Source organism: Polypterus senegalus, chromosome 18, assembly GCF_016835505.1.
Source record: "Polypterus senegalus isolate Bchr_013 chromosome 18, ASM1683550v1, whole genome shotgun sequence".
NCBI classification, from domain to species: Eukaryota; Metazoa; Chordata; class Cladistia; order Polypteriformes; family Polypteridae; genus Polypterus; species Polypterus senegalus.
Genome location: NC_053171.1, coordinates 67177781 through 67194626, shown reverse-complemented (window position 1 = coordinate 67194626; position 16846 = coordinate 67177781). Strand labels below are relative to the sequence as shown.

The 16846-nt window shown below is 39.4% G+C and overlaps 1 protein-coding gene across 3 annotated transcripts in view; it reads right to left on the bottom strand.

Annotated features, from left to right (window-relative positions):
* Positions 1–16846, bottom strand: part of LOC120519113 (transmembrane protein 87A-like) — a 117439-nt gene that overhangs the window by 28598 nt on the left and 71995 nt on the right. For all 3 annotated transcript variants that reach the window (XM_039742224.1, XM_039742225.1, XM_039742223.1), the window contains exons 9-12: positions 16651–16834; positions 13931–14030; positions 5742–5835; positions 888–959 (exon numbers count right to left, since the gene is read on the bottom strand). In XM_039742224.1, the coding sequence (XP_039598158.1) occupies positions 888–959; positions 5742–5835; positions 13931–14030; positions 16651–16834 (450 nt within the window). The remainder of the gene's footprint in view (positions 1–887; positions 960–5741; positions 5836–13930; positions 14031–16650; positions 16835–16846) is intronic.

The following is a 16846-nucleotide window of genomic DNA, read 5'->3' as shown; positions in this document are numbered from 1 at the left end:
CTGCCACACAATTGCCTAATTAGACAACTGCATGGATAAGAAGGTGTACAGGTGTCCTCCCTAATAAAAGGGTAACTGTCTGTCTCTGTCGTTCCAAAAGAAGATGCTTCACAAACATTTCTAATAATAAAAAGAATTGCATTTTACATTACAATACATGGCACATCACAGATATTAACGCTGCTTTTATGAATCTCATACCAAATGGTGCACAACAGAGGCAGATGCATTGCATGGTGCGCTGCAAATATTAATGCTGAAATCTACATTGATTACTTGGATTTCAACCGGTCATAAATGGACAGTACATCCATCCATCCATTATCCAACCCGCAGCTAGTTTATAAAGTAACAACTTAACACAACTGGTCTTTAAATATACCTACCTGAATTATTTTACTCTGAGCACATTCCTATACTTTTCCAATACCATCATTTTCTTTTAACACTTCAGAAGGCAAATATCTGAACAGTACATTACCAGAGCAGGGTAGTACAGTGGTGGCACTGCTACCTCATGGTAAGGAGACCATAGTTCGGGTTCTGGTTCCTCCCTTTGTGGAGTTTGCATGTCCTCCAGTGTCTACGGGTGGGTGCTCCAGTTTCCTCCTACTGTCCAACGACATGTAGGTTAGGACTAGTGATGCTAAATTGGCCCTAGTGTGTGGGTGTGCATGTGTTCACCCTGCGATGGACTGGCACCCTGACCAGGGTTTGTTCCTGCATTGCACTCTGTGCTAGATGTGACAGGCTCCAGCACCCCCTGTGACCCTGGTCTGGCTTAAGCAGCTTAGAAAATGACATGACCTGACTAACTGTGTGACAGGTGCAAACCCAGCCAAGTATTTTTGCAGTGCTTCTGAGACAAAACTGAGACTAAAGGATATCCACCACATTACACAGGAATCAATGAGGGAGAGAGAGAGGTTTGCAATCAACGCCACGGTGCCGTAAAAATTCTGTTGAAAGAACACATGGAGAAACATTTGTTAAGAAACAGCAGGCACAGTGTAACCAGCAAGACCATGTTCTTACATTTTGATCCTTCAGTGTGTTGTATTGTTGTCTTTAATCACACAACAGTGAGGTATTCATAGCGAAGGGGCTCAGTGAACAACATATCAGTTTGATGTTCAAACCAGGCATTTTCTTGAAAGAGAAGGGAGTTATAGCAGATCAACACTTGGAGGTATGTCAATATGCATTTTGAAGTGATTTTTTAGATATCTAAATAAGAAATGTGTGTTAGTCGAGTTACAATTCAGTTATCTACAATGTATTATTGATTAGACTACTATATTGAATGATACATACATTGCCTGTAAAAACTATTCACCCCCTTGGCCATTTTTACATTTCATTGTTATACAGGATTGACTCAAAGTGGATTTAATTTGCCATTTTTGACACTGATCAACAGGAAAAGACTCCTTAATGTCAAAGTGACATAAAATAATTAATCGTGTAAGAATTCACCCCGTTTAATATGACGCTCCTAAATCATCACTGTGGCCAGCCAATTTTTTTAGACATCATTAGTTCAATGGAGACCACCTGTTCAAGGTTTTAATGGATTGGAGTATAAACACCCCTGTATCTTCAAGGCCCAACTTGTAGTGAGTCAGCATGGTGGCCTAACATACGCAATGAAAACAAAAGAAAACTCCAGGCAACTCTGTGATAAGGTCACAGAATAGTACAAGTCAGGGTATGGAGACAAGAAAAAATCCACATGACTGAATATCTGGTTAAGTCAATCATTAAGAAATGGAAAACATATACATAGTTGTAAATCTGCTACTGTAGACGGTCCACAAAATCTGAAGAAGTTTAGTATGGGAGGCAACTGAGAGCCCTCCGAAGGAGTTCCAAAGCTACAGTAGTACTGATTGGAGAGACTGAGCAGACAACAACTGCTGCTCAGGGTCTTAACCAGTCACATCTTTACAGGAGAGAGGCACACACAACATCAACATTACAATCCAGAAAATGCTCAGAGAGTTGCCAGAAGGCACACAGGAGAGCCTGAATTCAGCTGAAAGAAGGCTGTATGGTCTGATAAGACCCAAACTGAGCGTTCCAACCATCAGACTAAACACTAGATTTGGCGTTAAGACAAATGCTGCACATTATCAAAAAACACACCATCCCCACCATGAAGCATTGCGTTTGGAGCATTATACTCGGGGATATTTTGCTGAAGCAATTACTGGATGTCTTGCAAGGGTAAAATTAATGCAGAAAAATACAGGAAATCCTGAAGCAAAGCTTGATACTGTCATAGCTGGACAGCAGACTGCAACTCCAAGCCTAAAACCAAAGCTACACAGGAATGGCCTCAAAACAACAATGTAAATGTCCAGGAGAGGCTGAGTCAGACTCCAGATCTCAATCCAATTAAGAAATGGGTAGCTGGATTTCACAAAGGCTCTTCACTCACAATCAACAAGACACACATGCAGTTTGGCAAAGAAAAATGGAGAAAAATAGCAGTGTGCAGGTGTGTAAAACTGATAAAGAAATACCTGTGAAGCAGACTCAAAGATATCAAGGCTCTGTTGATATGGTAAACTGCTTTACCATTTAATGTTTTATGGTAGCTCTGGCAACACACAAACTTTATTGTATATGGTCCTTTTCCTTAACAAGAAGCATACCAAACATCTGCAATCACATCTTAGCACTTAGCCACCACAACACACTTAAATATATTTTTAAATATACTAACTTTTTTCTCATTTTATCATATAGGGTAATGGAAGCAGGTCTTTCTCTATTTTAAAAGATAAGAAATCAACTTTCAGGTATCAGATAAACATGAAGGTACACCAATCAGCCACAACATTCAAATCCCTGCCAGTCAAACTGAATCATATTGATTATCTTGTTACAATGGCACCTGTCAAAGGTGGCATATATTAGGCAGCAAGGAACAGTTAGTTCATAGTAAACACTGAAGTTGATGTGCTGGGCAAGGGTTAGGATCTGAGTGACTCTATCAAAGGCCAATTTGTGATGGCTGGACAACTGGGTAAGAGCACCTCTAAAACAGCAAGCGTTGTGGGATGTTCACAGTAAGCAGTGGTTAGTACCTAAAAAAAAGTGGTCCAAGAAAGGACAACCAGCAACAGGGTTGTGGGTGGCCAAGGCTCACTGGGAGAGAAGGCTAGCTTGTCTAATCCAATCCCCCAGAAGAGTCACTAGAGCACAAATTGCTGGTCATGAAGGATGTGACAGAACACACAATGCATTGCAGCTTGCCACATAACCACAGACTGGTCAGAGAGATCACACTGACCTCTGTCCACTGCAGAAAGCACCTACAATGGACATGTGAGTGTCAGAACTGGGCCATGGAGCAATGGAAGAAGGTGGTCTGGTCTAATGAATCACGTCTTCTTTTAGATCAGGTGGACGGCCAGGTGCGTGTGCATCACTTGCCAGGGAAAGAGATGGCAGCAATGTTCTACAGGGAAACTTTGGGTCCTGGCCTTCATGTGGATCCTACTTTATCATGTACCACCTACATAAAGACTGTTGCAGACCACATACACTCCTTCATGGCAATGGTATTTCCTGAAGGCAGTGGCCTCTCTTTGCATCCTGCCACACTGCAAAAATTGTCCACAAATGGTTTGAGGAACATGACAAATAGTTCAGAGTTTTGACTTGGCCTCCAAATTCCCAAGATATCAATCTGAAAAAGCAAGTCCAGTCTATAGAGGCCCCACCTCGCAACCTACAGGGACTTCAAGGATCTGCTGCTAACCTTTTCAAATCAGATACCACAGGGCAGTTTCAGAAGTTTTGTGGAGTTAATGTCTCAACAGTTCACAGCTGCTTTGAGGGCACGAGGGGGACCTGCACAATATTAGGCAGGTGGTTTAAATGTTATGACTGATTGGTATGTATTTCACAAAATACTGGATGAAGTTCTTTTGAAAAAGAAATTGATTATGAGATTTGCTGAAATATACTCTTCAGTTATTGTAAAATAAATGGAAAATTAACCTCAGATCTTGGAATCAACTGCTGAGATTGTTAAATGTTTCCGAAAAATTTTGTAAATATGTTTTGAGTTATTTGTGTGTATCTTAAGGTGGAATAAGACGAGAAGTTAATTTTTCTGTGTGGAAAGCACATAATTTATGATTTTCTGGGAAGGAGGAAGTTCGCGTCCCACTTCTTTTATTTATATATATATATATATATATATATATATATATATATAATTTTTAATGTAGGTAGATCATTTCGACCTGGTCATTTTAAAAGTAGCTCGCAAGCCAAAAAAGTGTGGGCAACCCTGAGATAAGCAATCGAGTGTACCAAGTTTTCCAGAGAATTAAACTAGTGAACCCACATTGGACTGTGCAAATTGTATATGCACTCAATATGTGAAAAATTAATTCCTTTTGTAACTTGTGCAAATAAGAAGCTGTGGGCTAGTAAGTAGATGGCTAACTAATGTGATTTTCTTTTACTATAAATTAGTGCAGTGGTTGGCGGTGCTGCTTCATCAATCCAACGATCTGGACTTGGATGCATAACCTGCTTTTATAAACTTGCCAATATCCATTTCTGTGGAATGTAATTGTGTGAGGAAAACATCAAACTGTTTAGTGATATGTCATGTTTCCAGAAAATGATGTACAGTAGGACGCAATAGTATTTGATGCAACCTTAAAGTACCTGGTGACCAGGCTATGATAAGTTGTGGGCAATTGACATATATAACTGGTGGGCACGAGACAGTAAGTTGTATGCACCAAATTGTTTCCCAAAAAAAGAAAAAATACACCATACCCCCTCAGGGGCTCCGTACAAGTGTGCAGATGGATACCTGTAAACATAAAGCTCGTACCTAAACACTTTTGAGTCAGATAACCATCCCACAACCCTAATCTTAACCATAGTGTAACAGGGTATGCAGTGGGCATTTCGTGACTGAAATCGTGGGCATTACCCAATGTACTTCATAGGTATTGCAGGCTGCAGTTAGACCCATCTCAAACCACCCCATACTTCTTTAATAAATAGTTCATCCTTCTGCTTTTTATGTCCAATCTCTCCAAGCAATCTGAATAGTCAGTTTCACTTTAATCTGATTGGTCAGTTTCACTTTAGTCAAATGTGACTGAGAAAAGAAATGGCGGGCAGCAGAGGTTGACATGCGCACGAGCATAATGAAGAAGGCTTAGGAGAAACATTTTTAGTTGCCTTCAAAGATGGGAAAGATGGGAATTCACAAGAATACTAATGATGTTTTCATGGTGGGTATTGGTGGTAGTTAAAAAGCAGACAAAAGAAAATTCCAAGGGAGATGACAAACATGAGAATACCAAAGAAGGTCGTAGGAGGACTGCTGAGAGTTCTCTGACAGGTAACATAGCTAGTAATTTGTAATCTAGCTATACTTGAATACTTTTAATGTCTATAAATTTTTGCAAGACAAAGAAATTAAGTAAAAAATATCTTGACATTGAATAATTACAAAAAAAGAAAGAATATCTTTGAGTAAATACTCCTGAAAATAAAATAAAATGAAAATAGCATACTACTTTCTTTACTGAATATTTTTTCAACCAAGTGATGTGTTAACATTAAAACTGCTAGTACAGCTCATGTTTCACTGCTAAAAATTCTTCATACTTCATCAGATTTCATGGCCCCAGTTTAAAGCTGCAGCAACTTTCTTGGTCATTTTATATTTCCACGTTAGATAAGCAAGTAGCACTTACCTCAGTCACACGCAGAACTCCCTCTACTGATGAAAACAATAAATACAGCAGGCCTACTGCAACTAGCCGGTGTACCGTGGTCCCCAGCCTGGGTCTGTGGGAATACACAGTGGGCAATCTCAGAACCAATGTTGTTTAATAAAGAGAATACAAGATCAGCTTTAAGGGAGACAAACATGCCTAATCACACTAGCATAGGATTACAGTCAAAGCAGACTATTTAAATTGTATGCTTGTTACTATTAAAATAACAAGAATGAAGGCAGATAATCAACTTTCAGATTTACATCTTCTGTTCAATGCATTTGAACTGACACAAACTATGTATCTTGATGAAGTTAAAACTTTGTATCAAGTCAGATTTCTAAACTGTAGGGCAACATTGTAAAGAGAAAATCTAGGAGAGTAACTCCATGGCAGAATTACTGTACATCTTTTAAGTTGTAACATATGGAGGAATATTTCGGACAAAATGAAATAAATAAATAAATGCGTAAATAAATAAAAGTACTGTGAAATGTGAGCATAAATAAATAAATGTGTCATGAAATGAGAGCATTGTGGTGTTAAGGGTCCACAGCTCACTGAGCACAGGCCATTCTTAATAAATAATCGATGTGCTCGCGGCTTAGCGAGGGGACGTTGGGCCATAGTGGGCCACGGGACGATCCGTAGGGTGTGGGCGTTTCTCACCTAGTGCACAGGTGAGGAACTGCCCACATTCATGATTGTCCCGTGGCTAATGCTGCAGCTGCTGTGGCCCTCGTCATTTTAAAAAGAAGCGCGAGTCGGTTTTAGCGAGGTGTAAAAACGATTGGAGAGAAAAAGAAAAGAAAAAGAGAGGACGGAGGTTACAGGGAGCGAGTGTGGAAGCAGGCGGTGCCGGAGAGAGACAGACACGCGGTGCGTGCATGTGTGAGAGCGCGATCGAGCGCTCGTGGGCAGCTGTATGGAAGCTGGGTGTTAGGCCAACACCTAGACGTTTGAGTTGAGGTTGCTCCCGCTGAGTGAGCAGGTAGCGGGAGTGCCTAGAGGAAAGCGACGAGCCGCAGAAGGCCGTGGAAAGGCAGCGGAAGTCGGGAGGCTTGGTGGTGGAGTCCCCAATGTGAGCGTCCTGGCTATTGGGGTAATCAAGTCTCGGGACTGGGATGAGTGCCAGACCGAAGCCAGGGATCGGGAGGTCTCCAGTCTCGGGTGTGTTGTAGGAGGGCAGCTGCAGAGAGCGTCTTGCCTGCTGCTTGGCCCAAACGGGATTAGCAGGTGAGACGCTAACAGAAGAGCACCGGATTTGTTGTTGGTTTTTAAGACCGCTTCCTAAAAGATTTTAACCTCTCGTTTTTAAGGATGTGTTTGTTTTTCCATTTATTGATTTTTAACCTCCACGTGTTCTTTTTATGGATTATTTATTTAATGAAGAACTGTGAAGACCTGCACTATTTATGGAACACTTGTTTTTGTTGACTGTTTTTAATAAAAGCACTGTTTTGCACTTTTTACCTTCCCCTTGCTGGAATTATTTGCCTCCACTGACTAGCTCACTCGGCAACATTATCGACGGTGTTGGGTTCAAGGGTTCCCAAAATCAGATGGGAGTGTGGAGCCAGAACCCACATCGTCACAAGCATAAATAAATAAATGTGTCATGAAATATGTTTTTCGTTGCTTATTTATTTATTTCATTTTGTCCGTAACATTCCTGCAAACCGTCATGAAATACGGCTTGAAATAAAACTGTCACTTTCACTCATCAAAGTTGAGAGGGTGGGCTCTAACACGCCCTCTAGTTACTGATTGGTGAATCGATAGCACAAGAATTAATTAGAAAAATGCTTACTACTGCCGATGAAATGGATTCTGCCGAAGATTACAATGTTGGCGGCCCTTTTAGACTCCGATATAGATGAAACTGTTTTTGAAATTATCGAAGAACAGGTGGAACAGACTCTACTACACTGCAGTTCAGGTGATGCAGTACCCTGCTCTGGATGTCCATCCTTTGACATTCCAGCTGAGTCAATAGAACACCTTCTGTTATGTGGTTTAAAAGTACAACAGATTGCAGATCTGTATGATGTATCAGAGAAGACGATCACAAGACGAATGAGCCAGTTTGATATACGGTAAGCTGCAACGGCTGTATTAGTTTAGGTACTTTGACATGGAATGCCCAAAGCAGCTCCACCTAATATTTTGAACTGAACAACTTTACCACTGATCAGAGCTGTACAGTTGTTTGAAAAAGTAGCTGCGAATATGCAACTGACTTTCTACTCGTAAAACAAGGGTCAAATACTCAGTTCTAAAAGGGCCGCCAACATTGTAATTTCTTCCGATAAATCTTCAATTCTCTCTCTGAAATACGTAATATCTTCGGCAGATTCCATTTAATCGGCAGTAGTAAGCATTTTTCTAATTAATTCTTGTGCTATTGATTCACCAATCAGTAACTAGAGTGCGTGTTAGAGCCCACCCTCTCAACTTTGATGAGTGAAAGTGACAGTTTTATTTCAAGCCGTATTTCATGACGGTTTGCAGGAATGTTACGGACAAAATGAAATAAATAAATAAGCAACGAAAAACATATTTCGTGACACATTTATTTATTTATGCTCTCATTTCATGACATATTTATTTATTAAGGCTGTCATTTCATGACACATTTATTTATTTATGCTCACATTTCACAGTACTTTTATTTATTTACGCATTTATTTATTTATTTCATTTTGTCCGAAATATTCCTCCATAGTAACATGGCTGACTTCATTTTTGGAATTTTCTGATACTAAGGCTAGACCTACACCACAATGATTTAATTTAAAAATGCAGATGTTAGTCTCCATTTCAGATTCTGATCGTGCTCTGATTTTTTGTGCTTTTTACATAGCTGATTGGATCCTTCTCATTACAACATCTCATTCCCTGACTGGTCACCCATAACGGAAGAAAAGCATATTTGAACATAACGGACATGGAAGAGTTGATTTCCATGATACTGTGTTGATGGTCTACAGTATATGCATCTAAATTACATTTTGTACAATTTGAATACTGCATACACGTGTGAAGGGAAAATAATTTAATGGTCTTCAATTTTGCAGTAAATCTCCCAGCTGACTGTGTTATCATTCCTTCAAGGATTTCTCTGTCTTTGCGCACATGTCCAGAGTAGGCGATTGGCTACATCATGTGTGTTTTAGGTTGTTTTAGTGTCCACTGAGATACATTTATACATGATGTGAAGATGCTAGTGTAGACAGAGACTGATTTTGTTTACAAGACAATTTTTAAATGAAAACGTATTAGTGTGGATACAACATAAGATATGGAGGTACTAGGATTAGGAATTGATGAGATTTGTTAACATTCATTCCTTAACAAGTAAAACTTATCAGTTCTACTGCTTAATGGTTCTATAATCAATTTTTTGATTACACAGAGAACATTGCTTTTATAGCACGGTGGTACATTAGTAGCGAGGCCTGGTTTCGCATCCAGGGTCCTCCCTACGTTGGCATGTTTTCCCCTTGTCTACATAGGTTTCCTCCCACAGTCCAAAGACATGCAGGTTAGATATATTAGTGTGTGTGTTCGCCTTGCGATGGACTGGCACCCTATCCAGGGTTTGTTCCTGCCATGTGCCCTATGCTTGCTGGATAAGTTCTAGAATCCCCTGATTTTATTCAGGACTAAGCAGGTTAGAAAATGACTGACTGACATTTTATGGACAAAAATATGTAATAAAGTAATGTTCACAACCAATTCACACAGGATCTGAAATCACTTATAAATTACAAAGAGAGTGTCGCAGATTTAATTCATACAGGGCTGCTTTAATTAGGGGTTATTTTTATGTGGTAGGAACAATACTTCTTCATTCTTTACAGATGCATCAAAAATGCAGATCATAAAAAGTTGGTAAAACTGACTAAGATGGTGAATTCAGATATAGCTTGAATCTCTGGGATGTTCTGGTGTTACCCCACCTCCCCATAAAGACATCCTGCCTGAACAGACATTTAGAATACTAGACTGTGTATTTGTGTATCCATCAGGTTGCTGCATCTCTGCCATTCCAAAAGATGGCACACCATAAACATTTTACCAATAAAATACATTGCATGTGTCATTCCTATAGATGACATCACAAACATTAACACTTCTTACACGGTGCATTGCAAACATTAATGCTCAGGTCTGTGTTGATCAGTTAGATTTCAGCCTGACTTAGACAGGTAGCACAGATAGTCAGCAATAACAATACATATCATTTTCACAACTACTCATTGTCCTACAACACTATCCAGCAAGCAATGACCAAGTAGCTGCCTAAAGCTGTTAAATGTCACATGAATACGTATAAGTAATGGTGCAGTGCAGGTTCAAAATGAGCAAAGTTGTCTACGCTCCCTATTTGGATTTTAGTCTTCACACATTAAACACTTCACGTCAGCATTTTGTCATTATTACAGTAAGGTGAAAAAGTTCTGTTTTAGTTATGTATTCAACATTTCTTGCCTCACATTTCTGGTCATCCTACATTTACCCAGATCATTACAGATATGGAACATACATGAAATGTATGTATTCCAAATAATGATATATTATTTACCCTCTATAACTGCAGACACCTCACACCCAAATAAACAAGACTTGAGCTGGGAGAATTTCAGCTGCATCGGTGGGGAATGAGTGACCAGGCAGCCTGCTGCCAGTGCTGATCGACACATTTGCAAGACAAAGACATTGATGAAGAGGTGCAAAGGAATTTAAGGTGGACCGTCACTATGATTTTTTTTCGTAGGCTTCAGGGATTCTAGTGTTAAAAATACTGCCTTAGAATACATGAGGGCAGCAGATATGTAGAGAAGTAGTGGCCAATACAGGGGAGTTAAGATGATTAGTCCAAGTGTCAGTACTGCCAAATGATACCTGTGAGGGACAGAGAGTTATATCCAAGAAGGGGCTTATCTTGCAGTGTGGCATTGCAGTTAAAGCTCTGAATGTCAAACCCTGAGATTGTGGGCTCAAATCCCTCTACTAACACTGAGTGACCATGAGCAAGTCACTTCACCTACCTGTTCTACAACTACAACGAATTGTATCTCACATGTTGTAAGTCACCTTGGATAAATGCATCAGCTAAATAAATAATAATAATAGTAATAATGTTGAATGTATTATTGTGTTAATAAGCCTATAGTCTTACCTTTGTATTTGCAGGAAAAATGACTTGAGATTTAAAAATCTTGTTTGGCAGTAAAGTGAAAAAAACCTTGTATAATTATGAAGCTAACAGTATCTTTAGTACAAATAAAGTTTATTGGTAGCTTGGCAAAAGTGCTTAAAGTCTTTAAACTGGTGAAAAACAAGTTTTTGTGAAATTAAAACTAAACTAAAATTAAAAATATATTATGAAGAAAAGCTAAAACTCAACAAAATTTCCAAGTATGATCAGAAAATTCATATGTATACACAAGAGTGGGCAAAGGTAAGTTTATAGTTGTTTGTATGAAAAAAGACATACAGGTTTATTATAATAGTTTTATTAACTCAATTATTGTAAATAATACAATAACTAATAAATAATAATACAAGAATAAACTCTGTGCTTTGCATACTTACAACTGTAAACTTACAATCCCACATCTTTTGACTGGTCTGGACCAAATTTTGCTTAGTTGTTCCCTAGAACTATTATAAAGACAAGACAGACTACTTTGGAAACCAAACTGGGACCCTAGGGGTACTAGTATTTTTTTTTTTCCTGTGTGCACATATTTGCCACCTGCTGGCTCAAATCAAGTGAAACATCCAAACAAACTGAAGCCAGAATAGCAGACATAATGAGTAGAGCTTAACATGACGTACCCTGGCCACGCTGCTGCTATCTACTGTAAAGTGAAATGGAGTATTGTGAACTTTTGCAGAGGGTGTTAAGTGAGCTTTGATAGAGAGTGGAAGTGCAGCACAACACAAAGGAGAATTGAGTTGTCATTGAACTCCTTCTTTGTCAGCTTTTCTTCATAATTAAGTACTATGAACTCTTTATCTTAACTCTTTTAGGGTGGATGTCGACTTTTGTCGGCAGGAGGGGCTGAGGGCGCAAAAACTCACTGTTAGTCACAGGCATTCCCTCTCTGCTCGGAGTAATGTTACTAAGTTACGAAATGTAAACAAATGTAAACAAAGGCAAGATGGCATCGACATCTCACGAGGGAGCGAAGAGAGTGCAGAAAAGAAAATAATCAGCAGACGATGTTTTGCGCATTATCGCGGAGTCAGACTCTGATATTTCAGAATCTGATTTTATTGAGAGTGATCAGGAGATTGAGCAAGACAGTAAGGAACTGGCATCAGCTGATCGGCTGCCAGCTGAGCGCATTCGCGCAGCTGACGCACCTACGGCAAGATTCTTGTAGGAGGAATACTCAGATATTGATCCGTGGGAGCCAAACTGGCTACCAGACTTCACAAGACAGCATGGCTTGCTGTTGGACACGACAGATTACCAGCTACTAGAATAATTCAGGCTGCTCTCTCCTGATCCTGCTTTTTCAGACGAGACAAACAGATATGCAGAGCAACTTCAGGAGCATTGGTCCAAATGTGCTTTGTCCCCTGGTGGCTTTGGACACGTTATGCCGCGTGATAGGTATGCGCTGCTGCAAAGTTTTATTCAATTCTGTCATAACCAAAAGCAAATCCCAAGGGGTGAGCCAGGCTATAACCCCATGCATAAAGTTCAGTCCCAGCTTGACATTGTGGAACCAACATATAAACAATTTTATCAGCCTGGCCATGATTTGTCTGTGCATGAATCGATGATAAAATACAAGGGACGCCTGTTTTCTGCCAATATATGCCAGCCAAGCCCACAAAGTATGGCATGAAGGATTTTGTACTGGCAGAAGCAAACACTGATTTCTGCCTAAAAGTATTTACATATACAGTAAAGTATTTCTTTCAAAGAGAGAACTGTCCCTTGACAAGTCAGGTTGTGCTGGAGCTGCTTCAGGGCTATGAACATTTGGGTCATGTTGTGTACATGGACAATTTTTATACATGCCCATAATTGTTCATGGAGCTACAGAGCAGGGGAATTGGAGCTTGTGGCACAGTGAGGGTGAAGAAGAGACACATGCCTTCACAGTTGAAGCCAGACAGGCTGAAGATGAAAAGAGGTGACAATACGGTTTTCATGCGGGCGGAAAACTTGGTGGCATTGGCATGGCACGATGTCAAACGGGTGACTTGTCTCTCTACTCTACACAATAACGATATATGTGAGAAAGTGCAGCAACAGACTATTGAAAAGAAAGCACCAGTGCAACGCATATTGTAAGCAGTGCAATGTGGCAATGCATAAAATTGGCTGCTTTGAGCGATATCATACTTTGGAGGACTTTGCTATGTGACATGTATGTGATATGTATGTGAAATCATAGTATGTGAAATCATGTAGTATGCAGGTTCATACAACATGCAAGGCAGTAACATTTGTCTAAAGTAAATATTTTTTGCTGATTTGATATGTCAAACAATTGCTTTGTGTTCTCTTTTTAAAAAAGTTAGTTTTTAGAAATATTTTCAGCCCTGGAAGAAAAGAAACAAACAAAAAAAATTAGTCCTAAAAGAATTAAACTATGAGGACTAGTTAGACATGACAGTGTCCGTTGCTACAACCAAGCAACTTGACTCACAAGAGCAGAGACCTTGATAGAGCAGCGACCTTGATAGAGCAGCAGTGTGGGTGACGAATGGGACAGATGGCAAGAACAGCAGGGTCATCATTTGAAAAACATGTTAACCTTTACTTTCTTTCCTTCCCCCATTCTACACAAATATACCAGGGCAACATCAGGTACTTTGGTTACTAAATAAAATAAAAACTAGTAGAAAAAAAGAAAAACTATATTAACCTTGCTCAATAGCAGGTATTTTTTGTTTTCAACAAAATACTGTTTTTTTTTTTCTCCTTGAGCCCAAGATGGGCTTTGTTTCTCAGCCGTCTTAAAATGAATAAATTATATTTGAAAAAACAGATGGAAGAAGATATCCAAAATGACTTACAACTGAATCATACAGCATTTAGTTAGGTATATGGAATCTGTAGCCAAAAGGACTCATGTAGTTAAGATTTCATGGTATGAGAATGGGCAAAGATAACAAAAATACTAAACACTTACTTGACAATCCCATATCCTAGACTGACTATTATGACCAATATGCGGGCCAGTGAACGTTTCACTGCAGACAGGAGCTCAGCAAAGACCACTGCTCCCTGAACTGTAAGCATTAAAAAAAATAAAAAACAAAAGAAAAAAGAGAAAAAAGTCAGGAAAATGCTCCAGCAGACATCCATATACCAAAGTTGCAATTTTTCTGTGGTTTTCTTCAGATGTTTAAATTACAATAAGACATTTATAATCTGGTACTTGAATCAGAAAGTACATCCATATTTGTATGCCAAGTCCTGATTGAGATAAGAATTCTCATTTTTTGAATGTAAGCTGTATTAAGAATGTATCACTAGAGCTATAATGCTGCGTTCATGTGCTCTTGGACTATTCGCAGTTCCGAGCTATAATGTGTCACCTTCCAACATCAGTGAGTTGATGTGGGTTTCTGGTCGGACTATTCGGAGAAACTCAAGGATGCTAATTAATTTGTTACTTAGTCTGCGAAGGAAAAACAATTAATTAGCGCTTTATGTGTAAATAAAGAGCAAAACAAATCTATTAAAAGCATATTTTATTGCTCCAAATGCAATTTGGACCAAAAATGTAATTTCGGGCTGACTAAGTTACTGTATATGTTTAATTTTAAACAAGGTCAAAGGTCAGTATTATGTTACAATTCAGACAGCTTTGTTTTATCAGAATTGTCCAACTTGTACTTTTGAATTAGAGACATTTACGACTTGGGAACTCGGATATACTGTTTGTCCAAGAGCATGTGAGCACAGCGTAAGGAGGCAGCATATTTAATTGCAATGCTTCTATGCAGAAAAATTGATAGACGTGGCAAGAATAAAATGGTGCATTAAAACTTCAACATGTGGAAATTAAATTTGTGCATATTTTACTTTACATGAATTGACAAGGTTAAGATAAAAAAGAAAAAAGTGTGGTGTACAGTGATGCACCTTTACTTTTATGGTGCAACAAGAACCTTTCATAGTCTCAGTCTGAACAAATTAAATACACAAAAACAACTGCAAAACAAATACAGAACATAGGGCATGTTTAATGTATGGCTAAAGTATACTTTGCTTATTCTAACTGAGGCACACAATTTTGAGAAGGGGGACTTCGGAAGGGTAAAAATGGTTCATAAACTGAGAGGTGCCAGCTTTAATACTAGTGTACCTATAGCATGACCAGTTTGGACAACAGACTATTCCCAGGGTGTAGAGGGTCACAAAGAATGGCATCAGTCCTAATTCTGCAGAACCAATTAAGCGCTGCACCTCATTCAGCACCCTTTGTAGTAATCTCTTTTCCAGGGCTCTGGTGTTTCCATACCAGAGTGTGATCCCTCCCTGTCAGAACATTCTCACCACTATTTGTTTCTGCATACCTAATTTCCTCAAGCATCTGAGGAAGTAAAGGAGCTGCTGTTATTTTTTTCTTATCATAGCAGAGGTATTTTGTTACCAGCTTAGCTTCTCTTGAGATGAGCAGAACATTAAATCTCAAACTACCCTCTCCCTCCACCACTGCATCATCAATGCTGACCAGATGAGTAGTTGACCTCTCCCCGCTTGAAGTCAAAAATAATATTTATGTTGAAGGTGAGATTGTTGATGCCACTCAGCCAAACTGTTAATCTTCTAATGGTATGAAGTCTCATCGTTGTTTTTAATGAGATAGCTGAATGTGGTATTGTGCCTGTTTAATGGCCATTAAGCTGCCAAGTTTGATTAGCATATGTAAAAAACACTTCTCCAAACAAAAACAAAAAAAAACTAAGCTGAATACTATTTTTTACATTTTGTTTTAGTTCAATCATCCATCCATCCATCCATTATCCAATCCGCTATATCCTAACTACAGGGTCACGGGGGTCTGCTGGAGCCAATCCCAGCCAAAATAGAGGTTCAAGGCAGGAAACAAACCCCAGGCAGGGCATCAACCAACCGCAGGGCGCACATACACACCCACACACCAAGCACACACTAGGGACAATTTAGAATCGCCAATGCACCTAGCCTGCATGTCTTTGGACTGTGGGAGGAAACCAGAGTACCCGGAGGAAACCCACGCAGACACGGGGAGAACATGCAAACTCCACGCAGGGAGGACCTGGGAAGTGAACCCGGGTCTCCTAACTGCGAGGCAGCAGCGCTACCACTGTACCATCCTGCCATCCTACTTTAATCGACAACACTTTTATTAAACATGTACCAAGTGAACCGTCAGTGATAAACATTTGTCAATTTCCATTCATATTTAATTTTAAGATTTGTGTCATATTTGAGTTCACATTTAAGTGTAAAGTGAGCACAACTTTGAGCTCAGACAGCACCCTTGTGGAACTACAGTACAATGTTCAATATCAGTTGTAATGAGGTTTTGTTGCCATTCCTGACTACCTGAATTCTACCTTTTGAAAAGTCCTGTACCCAGTGAGAGATGGAATTCAGTGAGCACAGTTCCCTGACTCTTACGAACAATTTGGCAGAGATGATTATATTAAAGGCTGAGCTGTAGTCAAAAAATTCAGCACTATTCTAACATACCTGGTATCCGAATGATTACAATAAATTAAAACTAAATTATTACTAACTAGATTTTTAAATGTGCAATTTTGGAATGTAAATTCCATTAATCCCATTACAGAGGATACAAGCAAATAAACATGACAAAAATAAAGTTAATCTGGAAAGTAAGGAGACCAGTCCTACCAAATTCGCCATTGTAGTGAATGCTCTGGAACTCCGAGTAGAAGACTGCTTTCTCCAGCATCCCCAGCAAAATGACTGCTCCGATCCAGAACTGAATGCGGAGAAGGTCTCTCCAGTAGCAAACTGACCAAAAGAGCCACAAGGCAGCAAACAGGACATACACAATACACATCACCATGAAGAACTGCAGAGGAAA